The sequence below is a fragment of the Monodelphis domestica genome, chromosome 3, assembly GCF_027887165.1.
Source record: "Monodelphis domestica isolate mMonDom1 chromosome 3, mMonDom1.pri, whole genome shotgun sequence".
NCBI lineage: Eukaryota > Metazoa > Chordata > Mammalia > Didelphimorphia > Didelphidae > Monodelphis > Monodelphis domestica.
The window spans coordinates 98,000,889-98,018,197 of record NC_077229.1 but is presented as its reverse complement, the minus strand read 5'-3'; the positions used below and the strand labels follow the sequence as shown (position 1 = coordinate 98,018,197).

General features: G+C 41.7%; 1 protein-coding gene across 1 annotated transcript; it reads right to left on the bottom strand.

The window, feature by feature from the left end:
* Positions 1-469: 469 nt before the first annotated feature.
* On the bottom strand, positions 470-6,962 carry CDC37 (cell division cycle 37, HSP90 cochaperone). The gene is made up of 8 exons (XM_001367224.5): positions 6,689-6,962; positions 4,498-4,779; positions 3,959-4,064; positions 2,804-2,919; positions 2,332-2,454; positions 1,953-2,135; positions 1,583-1,654; positions 470-1,074 (listed from the first exon to the last, which is right to left on the bottom strand). Exons 1-8 carry the CDS (start codon positions 6,788-6,790, stop codon positions 910-912), a joined length of 1,149 nt encoding a protein of 382 aa, XP_001367261.2. The 5' UTR covers positions 6,791-6,962; the 3' UTR covers positions 470-909.
* Positions 6,963-17,309: the final 10,347 nt, after the last annotated feature.

Genomic DNA, 17,309 nt, shown 5'->3' with positions numbered 1-17,309 from the left:
GTATTTCTACATTGTATTAGGACTTCTTTAATTTTGTCAGTTTCTGATTGGTTTGTGGCAACGCTTTCCTTGCTAGGATATTACCTCCCCTTTTTTTGGTGCTATTTTAAAGTGTATTTATTACTATTTTGAGGTAAAGAGCTAAATAGGTCCACTTATTTAACAACCTTACAGGAAGTCCCTCTAATTCCCAACATCTTGTTGCACTTAGGAAGAAATTTGTAGGTGATCACAGTAGCTTCCCAAATTTGTCCTCATGCCCGGGAATAGAATGGTCACAAGAAGGCAGACATATCCCCATATCTTCGTGTAGCACCCTAAGGTCAGGAGAAGAAAGATGGAACCTATCTGTCCATAAAGACAACTAACCCCCTGGTTGGGGATAAAAGCCTCCTAGAAAGAGTACGAGGGAAGCCAGGCAAATGACACAGTACAGAGCAATGTTATGCCAAGAAGTCAACCCTGGTCATAACTCCTCAAAATCTTTTATTTGAAGATGTTTTACCTTCACCTCAAAAATAGACACAACAGCACACTAATGGGTTAATAACAGTGCCCAGAGCCATGCCTACTTAACCCTAGTCAGCTCTAAGTCCCAACCAAGAGCCTTCCCCAATACCTGGTACCAGTTCCCATTCTGACTGGGCACAGGGCAAGATAATAACTGTTGGGGGGATGGGAGGCAGTAGTGGTGGCACACAGAGCTGTTCAGAAGCCCCTTCACACTCAAAGCAGATATTTGGATCAGAGCTGGGAGAGAGGGGGTGTTGGGAAGAACGCCAGCACTGGGGATTTGGTGTGGAAAGCGAGCAGGAGACTCAAAAGCTCACAGATTTGATATATTTATATATTTGTTGGTTTTGTCGTCTTAAAAGAGAGTCTGGTATAAAGTTTCCAGCAGGAGTCAGATCAGACGTTCCCTTTCTCTTCCTCTTCGACCCTGCCCTTCCTGGCCTCACCCACAAGGTCTGAAGCAGGGGCTTCATCCTCTCCTTTCTCGTGCCCTCCGGCTGCCTTTGCATTGGGGACCCAGAGGCCTGAGTCGATGCAACGTTGCATGTGATATTTTGCTTCCTGGAACAAGAGGTTACCCTATCACCAATGAGGACGTTTCCTCTCCTCCAGGTCTCTCTACTCCCTAGATTTCCCAAAGCCCTGGTGGCTCTGCATACCCCTATCAGCTGAACCCACAACTCCCAGACATATGTGAAGAGGCAATAGTCCCTGACAGCCAGCACACTTTGCTCCACTGGGGCTGAGGTGGCTAAGAGCCAAGTCAAACTCCAAAAGAAAGTTTCTTGTTGCTTCCTGGCTTGGGAAAATGGGAGAAAGTAAAAGCCCAGTTCTTCCAGCTAACTTTACATAGACTCTGGAGTTCTAGAGCCTGCCAGGTTAGGAGAATGAGTCAACTGCTGACTACCAAGGAGAACAGGAGCCTGAGAGGTGAAAAGTCTGGACAAAGAAAGGAAACTAAAATCAACCAACAATCCTGCACCACACCCCAAGTGCTTAAGGAAGCCAGTGTGACAATGGCCATGGCAAGGCTGCACTTTATTCCAGGCTCCCCCTACTGGCCACTCACCGAAGGGTCCATTTTGCTGATGGTGTCTTGTAGCATCTGTACATCCTTAATGTCAAAGCACTTCTGGAGCTCCTAAGTAAGTACAGGGATGGATAAGGGGAGAGAATTGTCCAGAATGCTGGCATTCCAAAGGACAGAACTAGAGTCAGCTAGACACAGGATGGTCAACGACTAAAACAATAACTAGCCATAGGAGAACAGGTTCAGCAATCAAGTGGGAGATGAGCAGGAAGTCCTTTCTGGGCAGCTGCCCGTCTGTGAACTTACCCCTTGGGGAGTTCAATGGGCTGACCCAGCCCTAGGACATCCTGGGGCCAGGGACAGATGAGATCAAGCAGTTCCCCAACTAGCTCCCACTGCAAGGACATACCACAGGCAGTGCCTCATAGACCTCCACAGGGTCCAGGCCCCCAGGCCCCAGTCGTTTCTTCCGTTCTTCTTCCTCATATTCCTTCATAGCCTTCTCAATTCGCACCTTGGCACGGCCTCTCACCCGCTCTTTGAAGGACTCCAGCTCATCTGTGAAGCCTTCCATGTACTGTTGGTCAGCTGTCTGCAAGGAATGAACAGGGAAAAAGAGAGATGAGAACAGTTCCCTTTGCTGAGATAAATGGAAGCACAAGGTTCCCTTTGGCTGGTGTGGTTCAGAGTTCCCCATAATGCTTAAATTGGGGCCAGTCCTACATGGCCAGGGAGTCTCCCTTCCTGTCACCTAGTGCCAAGTCTCTAGTTCTCACAAGACGACTCACCTTAATTTTTGTGAAGAATTGCCTGAAGCAGGCTCGAGGATCCACCTTTAAGCTCTTAGCTAATTCCAGAATGAATTGCATAACAATTGTCTGATGAGCCACCTGCTCCATGAGGGCACATTTCTAAAGGGGAGAAAAGAATTGTCAAATAAGCAAGCCTTCTCCCCAGGCCCAGAGAGACTCTAGGATAGTAACAGACTATTTCTACCCCTCCATTCTAGGGTATAATAAGTCACTTTCTTTTACAATTCTATAGAGCATATACTGTGCAATGTTTATTGGTGTACATCTCCCATCTTTACTAAAGGATGAGCTCTTTAGAGCAAAGACCACACCTTATCCAAACTTGACCCCATCTCCCTCCTGTCCTGCCCCAGGACCAGCAGAGTGCTTACTCTACATACAGAGTTCTGGCCCATACTTGTATTTGTTCTAGGCTAGCCACAAGGCTCCCATCCCTGGCAGCCCTTACCTCCTCTACTTCCAGGTCAATGCACCAGATGACCAGGTAGTTGGCAGTCTCCTCGCAGACCAGATGTGGGTTTTCAGACAAGTACTTCTGGCTGTCATCCCAGCGCCGAAGCATGCCTGTCAGAATGCATGGCACTGACAGGGACTTCAAGGCACTGAGCCCATACAATCACATCTCTCTACTAATACATGCTTTTTCATTCATTCATCTTTCTCACACACCAGGAGACATAGCATACACTTCAGAGAAATTCATACTCTATCCCCACACTTCAACACTTTGACCTAGGAACTTCCTGAAGACATCAATTCTTTCATTTTGTATACATCTCTTATGTTTTCTAGTTTTTTGTCTAATGAGATTAGCATATCTATAAGGCTAAAGATTGTCTTAAAAAAAAAAAAAACCCAAACCCTTACCTTCTGTCTTAGAATTGATATTAAGTATCAGCTGCAAAGCAGAAGAGCAGTAAGGGCCAGGAAATTGGGGTTAAGTGACTTGTCCACAGCTAGGAAGTGCCAGGACCTCCTGTCTCTAGGCCTGGTTCTCTATCCACAGAGCCACTTAACTGCCCCTAAAAATTATATCTTTTGCTTTTCCCACTGCATAGCTCTGGGCAAGCAAAGATATGTTATAATTAGTTACTTTGAGTGACTAAAGGGGCCAGAAGTAGTCAGAATTCTACTTCAGGGTCAATTAGGGGTCCAAATTGAATGTCTTTTTTCTTTTGAATTCAGGACATTAATGGCCTAGGAAAGGCAGAAAAGGAAGGAAAGTCACTCAGGAATCCCAATATTTCTTGTCTTTGCCTACAAGTTGAGATCAGGGAATTTGAAAAATTGAATGTTACAGCTGAATAGGCCTTCAGAGATCATCTAGTCCAATACTCTTATTTAGCAGGAAGGGAACTAAGGATGAAAACATTTCATATCCTACAGTGCTTTGGGCTCTAACTATAGCTTCAAGGCCATGATTCCTGGAAACTTTGTATTTTCATTAGTCTTCCCACCTAGATGGAAACTCTCAAATGGTAGGGTACGCTACCATCTCAGGAACTAGCCCCCCACAAATGGTCCACATGCAGGTTCTGCTAAGGTAGAATTTCTTTTTCCCAGGTAGGAGAGCCCAGGGCATACTAAAATAGCTGGGCCTTACCAAAATGCTTAATCTGCTTCTCATACTTCTCTACAAAGGTCTTGTGCTTCTGTTCTTTCTGCTCCTCAGAATCCTCCTCCTTGTCTGGCTTAATATTGAACACACTCTGTGATGGGAAAGTGAGGGAGAGAAACCAGTGAACCAAATCTTCCCTGTGCTAAGGCTCAAGCTGGGGAGGAAACAAGAGCATGAGCCCTACTGACCAGCTCTGCTACCTGTCTCTCCCCACAGCATGTGAAGGAAAACTGAGTTGGTCCATTCACTCAGGTAGAGAGAAAAGAAGCTGACTTATTCACAGGGAAACTGGCTAAAAGAAAATTAACTGGAAGGCTTCATACTCTTGGAAATAATGGGATGACCACCTGCCTGTCTCAATAATGGTTTTGCTGCTTACAGTCTCAAATAGTATCTTCCTCAGGGAAGCCCTGGATCATAAATCTTCACTCAGTATGTCTTTGCTTCTACTGACCTCCTCTTCCTCCCCACAGGACACCCCTAGAGCTAAACTCTGCTACAGACATATCTGATCCCTGACTCACTTTGCTGAAGCCATCCTTGCTCAGCGTGTCTACATTCCAGGGCATGTTTTTCTCCTTCTTGCGCAGTTCATCAAGCTTTTGCTCCCAGCTCTTCTCCTCCTTCCGCAGTTGCTGGGCCTCTGCCTGGAGTCGCTGTACCTCTGCTTGGCCACCTTTAGGTTCAGCCACCTCCAGCTCCTTCAGTTTCCGCTGACATTCAGCCACCTTCCGCTTACACTCCCTGCATCCTTTGTCTAGCTCCTCCTTTTCTTTCTGAAACTGCTCCATGCGCTCTACTCGTGCCTGTTGAGAGCAGTGACCACCTTAGGAGGAAGCAGGGCAGAGAGCAGGACCTGGGGGAGCTGGAATTAGAAAGAAGGGCAGGCAACACGGTGGCCCTGGGGCTGAAAGGGCTAATCTTAGTCCTCTATTATCCAAAAACACAGTTACAAAAATATTTACAATAACTCACATTAAGGTTTACCACTTTCCTCCAGTCAACCTCATGAGGGGAGTGCAAATATTATCATCCCTATTCTACAGATGCAGACAGTAAGGCTAAGTGATTTGCACAGGGTCTTATAGCTAGGAAGTATCAAAAGTAGCATTCAAACCTAACTACCTGGACTTCTTGACTGCTGTTTTTTTTCTGCATTTTACCCTATATTTCCTTTATTTTTAAAATGATTACAGGGTTCACCATCCTTCTCAAGTCACTCCACCCCATCCCTGGATTAATTTGCTCCATGTAAGGTTTTTCCAGATGCCTCCTCTTCTGTAGGGATCCAGAGAAACAATTGATTCTGGCTAGCTTGGCAGGCTGCTCTTTGTCCCATGGACCCAATTCTGATACCCACAGATGCCAAATCCTCACCTCTGCTAAGCTAAATAAAGATATGTGAAAAAATACTTAATATAATAACAGGAAGAAGCAGTAACTTGGACCTGACTTCCCATGAGAGCATCATATTATGGAGTTGGAACCACAACTGACTTGGTCAGAGGATTCTGAGTTTGGTCTGAATGTCCCCAAGCTTAAAGGTCCAGGGCAATAAGCATTTAGGGAATGCTTAGTAGTGCAAACTCCTGTTCTAGGTGAGGATTCACACAAAGATACAATTAAAAGGAATACCTGCCCTCGAGGGCCTTATATTATACTAAAATGAAGACTCTATTGGTCTCATGGAGTTATATGAGGAATTCTGGATAGGAGTTATGGCACATGTTCAGGTATGAGGGAAGCAGGTGGACCCCCAGCAGTGACCCTAGGAAGTGAAGTCATGGAGAGTCATCTCAGGTAGAAAAAGTTATCAACAGAAGAACTGAAGAGATCACAGAGGTCAAAGTCCTTTAGGGCTAGAAAGGGTATTCTCGATCTAGTCCAACCCCCTCATTTTACAGAGTCCCTTCATTAAAGGGATTTAGGTCACACAGCTAGCAAATAGAAGAGCCGTATGCTGTCGGGGTTTCAAACTCCCGACAGAAACTCTTACATTAGATTTCACGATGGAGTTGGGCTAAGGAAGTGAGTAACAGGAAATTCCTACAGGGATTTCCACCAGTAATGGAAATTTCTGGGCCTGCCTGAGAGGTGCCTGAAGACACCCTGCCACCTCCCTGAAGCCTATCCACCTACATCCTGGGGGTGAGAAAAGATTTTTGGGTTGCTCTAAAGTCCTCTAGGAAAGTCTAGTTGGTGGTTGGAGAAAAGTTCCCCCAGAATGACAGAGTCCTGGGACTTGCATCAGTTTAAGAAGGTGGGATGGGGGGGAGGGGGAGAGGGGCTAGGCTCAGTATCGGAGCCCACGGCGTCAGCTCAAGAGAATTCCCACCGCCAGGATGGCGTCCCCTTAGCCCCGCACGCTGCCACCTCGCACCTAAGTGGTCTCGTAGTAAATGGGCTGACGTCGGGTTAGGGGGAGCCCGGACAGAGAAGGGGGGCAAGAGCCGGAGCCAGGGGGAGGAATGCCCCCCAGCTCCGCTCCAGGGGAGGCCCGGATGTAGGGTCAGGGGAGGAAGGAGTCAGGTTAGGAGTGCAGGAGCCAGGCGTGTGATGTCTAGTGATCGGGGCGAAGGGGGCTAGACCCTGGGTCCGGCCCGGGGTCCAGAAAGGAGGGCGGGCAGGCAGGTGAGCGAGGCAGGGTAAGGGCGAGTCCGGGATCTCCGAGCCTGAGGAGGAAGGTCCCAGGGTAGGATCCGGCCCCGGACGCACCTGGTGCCGCCAGCGGAAGAGGCTGGCCGTGTCGATGTTAGGGTGCGTCTCGTCCTCATCGTCCGACACCTCGATGTGGTCCCACACGCTGTAATCCACCATCTTGGCGCCAGACCGATCCCGCCTAGCTCGGCTTCCCAGCGGCTGCGGCGCCTCCGGCCCGGCCCCCACTCGCTCCAGCTTGGCCCCAGCCCGCCTCTTCCGCTTCCGGGGAAGGGGGCCGGTCCGTCCCTCCCGCCGAGTCCGTCCCTCTCGCCGAAACGTCACTTCCTTAACAACGGGAGCTGCTGCTGCAACTACTACATCGAAGACCCAGGAGGCTCGCGACTTAGAAACGTCTTTAAAGAGACATCCAGTTTAGCCAGTAAGAAGGAGGCCCCTTTCCAGCCCGAGTCCGCCTCCTTATGGCTCCGATGTCCTGGGATTTGGCTGCATATGGGGGTGGGTCTCGGGTCAGCCAAAGAGAACAGAGCGCGCGTAGCTGCTCAGCCACCTCTCACTTCCCTCCGCGGCTGGTTTCTGTCTGGGGATTGAAAGCCGGGCGGATGGAAGGCGAGGAGGGTTCAGCTAGAGTGCTAGTCTGGTGTCATGGATTCCACCCACTATCCCCATTTTACAGAAGAGGAAGCTGTATTCTGGAGAGTGGAAAGGACTTGCCCAAAAACTTAAACATAGTCTCTTTCCTCTTGGTTCAGGACTCCATCCACCCAAAGCCCTGGTCTAATTCTTTGCCAAAGCCCCACTAAATTTTGGAGAAATGGGACTTATTTAGTTGGTTATTTATTCTACCTCTGACACTAACCTTGTGACCTTTGGGCAAGTCAGAACCTCACTAAGCCTTAGTTTCCTTATTGGTAAAATGGTTATAATACCCATAGCATCTACCTCACAGTGTTGTGAGGCTCAAATGACAAAATGTAACTCTTTGAAATCTTTAAAATTCTAATTTAATGTCACTAATCATGTAATGCATAAACTGTAGTTCCCTTCCAACCCCCATTCCAATTAGCTGTCTTTTAAAAATTTTTTATTTTTATTTTCATGCAAAACACTTCCATATTGGTTATTGTTGTAAGAGCCTAGTCATACAAAGACAAAATTCCAAAATAAAACCTTAATATACTGACATGAAAGATAATATGCTTTGATTCACATCCATACTACTCCAACAGTTCTTTCTCTGGAGGTGGATAGTATTTTCTATCATGTCTTTCAGAACTGTCCCAGATCATTGCACTGCTGAGAGTAGCTAAGTCTTTCACAGTTGATCGTAGTAAGATAGTGCTTTTACTCTGTACAACGTCCTCTGTTCTGCTTATTTCGCTCTATATTAGTTCCAACACATCTTTCCAGATTTTTTTGAAATTACCTTGCTTATCATTTCTTATAGCACAATAGTATTCCATCACCAACATGTATCATAATTTGTTCAGCCATTCCCCAACTGTTGGACATCTCAATTTCCAGTTCTTTGGCAATCTGAGGAAAAGCTGCTATAAGTATTTTTGTACAAGTAGGTCCTTTTCCCTTTTTTATGATCTCTTTGGGATGCTGTACAGGATCAAAGGGTATGCACAGTTTTATAGCCCTTTGAGCATAGTTCCAAATTGCCCTCCAGGATGGTTGGATCAGTTCACAACTTCACCAGCACTACATTAATGTCCCAATTTTGCCACATCCCTTCCAACATTTATCACTTTACTGTCATATTGGTTAATCTGACAGGTATGAGGTAGTACCTTAGAGTTGTTTTAATTTGCATTTCTCTAATCAAGAGGGATTTAGAATATTTTTTCATATGATTATTGATAGCTTTGATTCCTTCATCTGAAAATTGCTTGTTCATATCCTTTGATTACGCCCAATTGACAGTCTTAAGGCCTCATAGAGTGGTAATTATTTCTCCTCAAGGCTCTTTGGGTATAGCCCTGAATGTTTGGGGGTGGTTTTCTTGAACTACAGCTCAGGATACCACTGTAAGGAATGAAATTTTATGTTTGGACAAAATACACGAAAATTTTAAGATAATGATGTGGTTGCCAATTTTAAAAATATTATACCTCAAGCCAAAAAGGACTTTTAGTAGTTTTATTTACAAAAAAGGTAGAAAGAGTAAAAATAGAGAAATGAAAACGAGGATAGAGGAGATGTCTATCCTACCACACTAAATATTTGCTCTGGTGCCTGTTCAACTCTGACAGGGCTCGTTGACCCCAATCAGAGGGCCTAGTGGTAAATAAAACAAGGGTTCCAGCCACAAGGCCTTCTCAGAATTAATCTCTCCAGAAGCCAGGAAAATAGGGTCAGTTTCTTACTCACCCTGGTCATAACTCCAAGCCACAGACCCAGTCCAAGATCCTTCAACCCAAAAATTCAGGAAGAAGACCTCTCGCACAGGAAGTTTATCATCTTTTATAGTCCTTCTTTATGTTACTTCCTATCCCTCCACTTTATGGGGACTAATTGCAGTCTTTAGATTTGCTTAGCACTGCCCAGGGGGTGGTCAGTTGTTTCGGAGTTGTCACCCACTTTAGCAAGTGGCTTGCAAACCTTCCCTACTTGGTGTGAAGTAGGGGTGTCTATGCTTTTGATAGATTAAATTTAAAAGTAGGCAAGGGGAGAGTCATTCCCATCTTCACACCACATTAGTCTTCTTCCCCCAAAGATTGTTGGTTGATATCAATTAGTTGGCTAGACCATATCAACTTTTAGAAACCAGTACTTACTGTGGTCATATCACTGGCAGGGAACTGGAGAGGGGTGAGAAGCTCCCCCAGATCCCCAATCCCCATAACACTATCCAGGATTATTACAATCAGTAAATTGTGCAGACAGACATGAAACAATTTTGATTCACTTTGTTTGAGGTTGATTGACCTGAGATTCTGCTGTAGGTCCTTTGGACAATAAGAATACAAAAGCAATTTTGAGGATTTGGGGGGAGAGTTCCAGGGAAGAACCTCCTTGCTGAATACTATTGACATCCTTACCACAGGGCTTTTATTTGATTTTAGCTTCCTGAACTTTTTAATTGCCTTAGGAACTTCTTATAGCTGAAGGTATGGTAATATATTTTTAGTAAAAGGACTATTTGTTTGAACCTTCAGGCTCAATGTTGTTCACAACTGAGAAAAGTACTATAATTTGTTTTTTAAAAATTATCTCACACTAGCAGTAGCAATTAGAGAAGAAAAAGAAATTGAAGGTATTAAAATTGGCAATGAGGAGACCAAGCTATCACTCTTTGCAGATGATTTATTTAAGGAATCCTAGAGAATCAACCAAAAAGTTACTCAAAATAATCAAAAACTTTAGCAAAGTTGCAGGATACAAAATAAACCTGCATAAGTCATCAGCATTTCTATATATCTCTCTAACCCATTTCAGCAGCAAGAATTAGAGAGCAAAATACCATTCAAAATCACCCTAGACAATATAAAATACTTAGGAATCTATCTGCCGAGACAAACACAGGAACTATATGAACACAACTACAAAACACTTTCCACACAGCTAAAACTAGATCTAAACAATTGGAAAAACATCGATTGCTCATGGGTGGGATGAGCTAACATAATAAAAATGACAATCCTACCCAAATTAATTTACTTATTTAGTGCCATACCTATTGAACTACCAAAAAACTTCTTTACGGAATTAGAAAAAACCATAACTAGGTTCATTTGGAAGAACAAAAGATCAAGGATATCCAGGGAAATCATGAAAAAAAAATGCAAAGGAAGGAGGACTTGCAGTCCCAGATATCAAACTCTACTATAAAGCAGTGGTTATCAAAACAATTTGGTACTGGCTAAGAGACAGAAAGGAGGATCAGTGGAATAGACTTGGCGTAAATGATCTCAGCAAGACAGTTTATGACAAACCCAAAGACCCCAGCTTTTGGGACAAAAATCCATTATTTGATAAAAACTGCTGGGAAAATTGGAAGACAGTGTGGGAGAGATTAAGTTTGGATCAACACCTCACACCCTACACCAAGATAAATTCAGAATGGGTGAATGACTTGAACATAAAGAAGGAAACTATAAGTAAATTAGGTGAACACAGAATATTATACCTGTTAGACCTTTGGGAAGGGAAAGATTTTAAAACCAAGCAAGACTTAGAAAGAGTCACAAAATGTAAAATAAATAATTTTGACTACATCAAATTAAAAAGTTTTTGTACAAACAAACCCAATGTAACTAAAATCAGAAGGGAAACAACAAATTGGGAAAAAATCTTCATAGAAACCTCTGACAAAGGTTTAATTACTCAAATTTACAAAGAGCTAAATCAATTGTACAAAAAATCAAGCCATTCTCCAATTGATAAATGGGCAAGGGACATGAACAGTCAGTTCTCAGCCAAAGAAATCAAAGCTATTAATAAGCACATGAAAAAGTGTTCTACATCTCTTATAATCAGAGAGATGCAAATCAGAACAACCCTGAGGTATCACCTCACACCTAGCAGATTGGCTAACATGACAGCTATGGAAAGTAATGAATGCTGGAGGGGATATGGCAAAGTAGGGACACTAATTCATTGCTGGTGGAGTTGTGAATTAATCCAACCATTCTGGAGGACAATTTGGAACTATGCATAAAGGGTGATAAAAGACTGTCTGCCCTTTGATCCAGCCATAGCACTGCTGGGTCTGTACCCCAAAGAGATAATGGACAAAAAGACTCGTACAAGAATATTCATAGCTGCGCTCTTTGTGGTGGCCAAAAATTGGAAAATGAGGGGATGCCCTTCAATTGGGGAATGGCTGAACAAATTGTGGTATATGTTGGTGATGGAATACTATTCTGCTAAAAGGAATAATAAAGTGGAGGAATTCCATGGAGACTGGAACAACCTCCAGGAAGTGATGCAGAGTGAGAGGAGCAGAACCAGGAGAACATTGTACACAGAGACTGATACATTGTGGTACAATCAAAGGTAATGGACTTCTCCATTAGTGGCAGTGTAATGTCCCTGAACAATCTGCAGGGATCTAAAAAACACTATCCACAAGCAGAAGATAAACTGTGGGAGTAAAAATACTGATGAAAAGCAACTGCTTGACTACAGGGGTGGAGGGAATATGACTGAGGAGAGACTCTAAATGAACACTCTAATGCAAATACCAACAACATGGAAATGGGTTTGAATCAAGAACACATATGATACCCGGTGGAATTGCACGTCAGCTGTGGGAGAGGTGGTGGGAGGGGGGGAGGGAAGAAAAGAAAATAATCGTTGTTTCCAATGAATAATGTTTGGAAATGACAAAAAAAAATTATCTCCATGGGGGCAGCTGGGTAGCTCAGTGGATTGAGAGCCAGGCCTAGAAACGGGAGGTCCTAGGTTCAAATCTGTCCTCAGACACTTCCAGCTGTGTGACCCTGGGCAAGTCACTTGACCTCCATTGCCTAGCCCTTACCACTCTTCTGCCTTGGAGCCAATACACAGTTTTGCTTGGAGCCAATACACAGTTTTGATTCTAAGGTAGAAGGTCAGGGTTTAAAAAAAAAATTATCTCCAAAATTCTAGGGCATACTAAGCTACAAATACATACAGAAACACAGTAATTGAAAGAATCAAATGTTCATAGGAGAATAGTTCTAGAAAAGAGCCAGTAATTAAATCTATGGTCTTCAAATTACCATAACAACAAAAAGAGTTGGAGGGCTTAATATAAAGAGGTAAATTTGACTCAATAGGTATCTCTGAGAATTGGTGGGGTGAAACATATGACCAAATTAAAAGAATCTAGAAACCAAAAGGGGGAAATGATGGAGAGTATTTGAGTAAATGTCAATGGAAAGAGAAATAGAAGTGATTTTGTTATTGACATATACTATAAACTACCAGGACAGAAAAAATGAAATAAAAGCGGAACTTGAGAAACAAATCATAAACCTGGCATGAAAGCATGATGTAATATTGGGAGACTCCAGTTATTCAAAGGCTGCTAAGTGGTGCAGTGGATAGAGTGTGATGCCTAGAGTCAGGAAGACCTGAATTCTAATCCAGCCTCAAACAGTTATGAGCTGTGCACCCTTGGGAAAGTCAGTTAACTTCTTTTTGCCTCAGATTCCTGATCTATAAAATGGTTATCACAATAACACTAACCTCCCAGGGCACATTGCATAGCACATAATAAATCTCATTTAAATGTTGCATATTATCCAGGTATCTTCCCTCTATGTGTTATTTCTATCATTAAAATGTAAGCTTCTCAAAGGCAGGAACTATCTCAGTTTTGCATTTGTATACCCAAAACTTACCATATAATTGCTTTTCAAGCATTTCTTTCAACCACTCTCTCTCTCTCTCTGAAAAATGGGTCTCAAATGTTTTAGAACAAATATAGATAGGGTCCTATGGATTTAAATGTTGTAAGAGAAGTTATTCCAGGAAAGATGAGAAATGCTTGAAAATGGAATTCTAAAGACAGGAAATGAAAGAATTCCAGTGAGGGGGGGAAATGAGATTTATCTGAGAGTCTAATGTGGGCGGGCAGGGAACTTATCAACTTACTTATATTTCTTAAGAAAATGTACAAAAGATGGAAATTAAGCTAGGTAAGAGTGTACAATGAAAGGCAAAAACTCAGAATGAACTGAGGAAAGGTAAACTAAAGACAATGAAAAAGAATATGTTTTGTTTTAGATATATAAAGAGGAAAAAAAAAACAAACAAACAATCCAAGAAAGACTAGAGCCTTTGCTTATTGGGATGGGATGAGAACTGCTTAATTCTTGTTTTACTTTTGTTTCAACTTTGGAAGTGACACAACAAAAATGACCAAGATGGAGTTAATATCCAAAATAAATAAACTTATGGAAAGAAAGTACATAGCTTCTTTTAATGAACTCAAGTTAGTTGGTAGAGATAAATGACATCTTTGGTTCCTGCAAGAAGTGGCAATTATGATTGCTGAGCTACCGTTTGTGGCATTTGGAAGAATGTGGAACCAGGAGAGGGAGCACAAGATTGGACAAGGGCAAATATTGTTCTAATAATAATTTAAAAAAAGACAAAAGAGTCTGTATTAAAGGCCAGTACTGGATCTTGACTCATATCTGAGGAAATTCCAGAATAGTATTTTTTTCTAGAATATTAATCCATCCTAACAATTTATTTTTTCAATTAACAAAAATCGCCTTTTTCACTCTCACAGCCACCCTCTAATTGAGAAAGAAAGGAAAAAAATAAAATCCCTATTACAAACATATGTAGTCAAGCTAAACAAATTTCCAAAGTGGCCATTTAAAAAAATATCTCATTCTGCAGTCTGCATGTTTCATCATGAGTCCTCTGGAATCATAGTTGATCATTACACTCATGAAATTTTCTAAATTCTTTCAAAGATAATTGTCTTTATAATATTGTTGTTATCACATACACAATTATTCATTCTGTTTTGTTCACTTAACTCTGCCTCAGTTCATACAACTAACCCCACATTTCCCTGAAACAATCCCCTTCAAAATTTCTTACAGCACAATAGTATACCATCCCATTTATATAACTCATTCAATTATTCCCTAATTAATGGGCACAGCTCAGTTTATAATTCTTTGCTACTACAAGAGCTATAGGGGCAGAGCCAAGATGGCCCGTGAGTGGCAGCAAAAGCTGAAACCTCTCTGACATATTTTTGACATCTTTAGTTAAAAGTTTGTTTTGCTTATAGCTAATCCCTTCTTTAATATATTCTCCATACCTGCTTCTAACTTCATCCCTTTCTCTCCAGTTTCCCTGAATGTGTATATTTTTCCTTTTTCCTTTCTTTGAACAATTTAAATAAGAGTGAGGTTCTGCCACTCCTTTTTTTTTTAATAGATTTCTACTTGCATATTTCTGTTAGTTGATATGCTTCTCAGCCTTCCTTTCCCTTTTCCCCACTTCTGTGTTCCTCTTTCCATTCTTCTTTTAAGATCAGCAAATAGAACCAGACTCAAGTTTTTTCTCTAGTTAGAATCCCTCTATGATACCTAATGATGAAAGTTTTTAGAGGGGATAAATATATAGTCTCCCATAATAGAAAGTAGTTTATTTTTGTTTAGTTCTCTGTGATTGTTCAATCATGTTTGCTTTTTTTTTACCTCTTGACTCCTATGATTGAATTTCAAAGTTTCTCTGTTGGAATACTTGGAATACTAGGAAGTCCTCTATTTACTTAAAACCCCATTTTCCACTTGTTTTTCTGGAGAAGCCATTTTTGACTATAAGGCTATATACTTTGCCTTTTGGAATACTGTCTTCTAAGGTCTCTGTTCTTCTATGGCTGTGGTTGCTAAATTGTGTATGAGCCTGACTGTTGCTCCTTGGGCCTTGAGTTCTTTCTGCCTATTCATAGTGTTTTCTCTTAGATCTGGAAGTTCTGGTTTTGGTCTAAAAACTTCCTGGAAATGTTCATTTTAGGATTTCTTTCAGGAGGTGACTGATAAATTCTATTCCCATTTTATCTTGAGGTTTTGAGAGATCTGGACAGTTTTCTTTTAAAATTTCTTGGAATATAATGTCCAGATTCTTTTTCTGGTCATGAATTTCAGGTAGCCCAGTATTTGTTAATTATATAGCCTCTGTTTTCTAGTCTGTTGTTTTACTGGATTTTTTCCCTATGAGATACCTTACATTTTCCTCTTCTTTTTTTAAAGTCTTTTGCATTTAGTTTTAATATTTTTTGTTTTCTTGTGGAGTTATTAGTTTTTATTGGGTCCAGTCTAAATTTCAGGAAGTTTGTTGCTTGGGCAAGGTTTTGTACCTCTTGTTCCAAGTTGTTACATCTCTTTTTAATTCTTTCTTCCATAGCCCTTATCCCTTTTACTTTTTTTTCATCTTCTAGCACTCATTTAATTTATAAACACATTTTCATCTTTTTAAAAAAAACTCTTGCTTTATATCTTCTAGGAATTCTAGTTGAGTTTGTTCCCAATCTGAGTGTTTCCTCTGAGGCTTTGCTTATAGATGATGTGGAAACATTTTTTCTTCTCAATCTGTATCTTGAACATTCCTTTCATCATAATAGTTTTTTGGTAGGATTTTTTTTTTGCTTATTCCTAATTTCAGACTTTATGATTAAGGCCAGACTCTGTGCATTTCTGGAGTCAATGTCTAGGCTACTGATATTGAGTGTTATGTTACTTTAGGATCCCAGGGATAGCTCAGGTTGGAAACTTGCAGATTTTAAATGTTCCAATAGTGATTTGGTCCATGGTAAAGTGTGATTGCTCTCTCATCATCTTAGTCAACTGGAAATCTCCGCTGGCTTGGACTGACAGAGCTGCATGCTCCCCTTTGGGATGTTCTTCCTGCTTTGGTTATTCTATTGCTTTGGATATTCTATTGCAGAATAAATAATAATTTATTCTTACTGGGTTAGAAGCTGGAATTGAGACTCTGCTCTGCTCCTGAGCCACATTGTTACTGCCCATTTTTGAACTTGTTTGTTGTTCAGTAAACAGTCTAGGACCCGTGACCACTTTTCACTTTTGTGAATCTTAAAAACTACTCAGACTGTACTTTAGAAGATTTGATTTAGCTATTTGTTATTGTAACTAACAGGAATCAGGAATGTCTTGGGAACTTTATATTACTCCACCCATACTTAGACATACTTTAGGGGAAGATAAAGTTGTAAACTCCTGATTGAACAATGAAGGTACTTAACTCATACCTTATAGTGAAGCTAGAACTTTAAGCTAAGTCTATTTTTAGATCTAATACAAAAGGGTATTAAGTACCTATAAAGGTTAAATTAATCACAAGTCAAGTAACTCACAAAAGGCAAACTTAACAAAGAAGTGTGAAGTATCTCAGAAGATATAATCTAACCAGAGAAGGTGAGAACTAAGAATGGGCAGTCCTGGAAAAAAGCGTCTACTATGATTGGTAGACGTGAAAATTTAGGGGAGATGACATAGGAGAAAATTCTCTTTAAAAGGAGGCTAAAAAGTCAGTCCAGGCAATTCAGTTCAGAGTGGAATTTGATTCTGAACTCAGTTCAGGAGATTGAGTTCAGTGGAGGACTGGAGCTTCCTTGGAGATGATCTCGTGATGAGTGATAAGACTGACTCCCTTTCCTTTAGACTCAGGAAGGCCACTTTGGCCAAGGCCTTTAACTACTGCCTGGCTCAGCCTGAGCCAGAGCAGTTTAAGTTAATTCTCTGTCTCTCTCTGTCTCTCTGTCTCTCTGTCTCTCTGTCTCTCTCTCTCTGTCTCTGTCTCTGTCTCTCTCTCTCTGTCTCTCTGTCTCTCTCTCTCTCTCTCTCTGTCTCTCTGTCTCTCTCTCTCTCTCTCCCTTAATTCCTTCCCTCTATATTAATTAAAATCTCCATAATTCCCAGCTGACTTGGGTATTTTATTTGGGAATCATCCCTGGTGACCAATTATTTAGATTTAAGTCAAAACACTAAAATTATCTTTACACTTTGGAATGCCACCTTAGGCACAGGTCCCTTTTTCAGACTCTTAAATCTATGACCTGGACCTGAGTAATTAATTCAAAGAGTTGTCATTTGGCATAATTCCTGTAGCCTACACAATTTAGGTCACTCTCTAGTGGATCTGGAACCTGTTCTTGCTCTGGTATGTATATAGCCTCACCCTGCACTGCCAATAA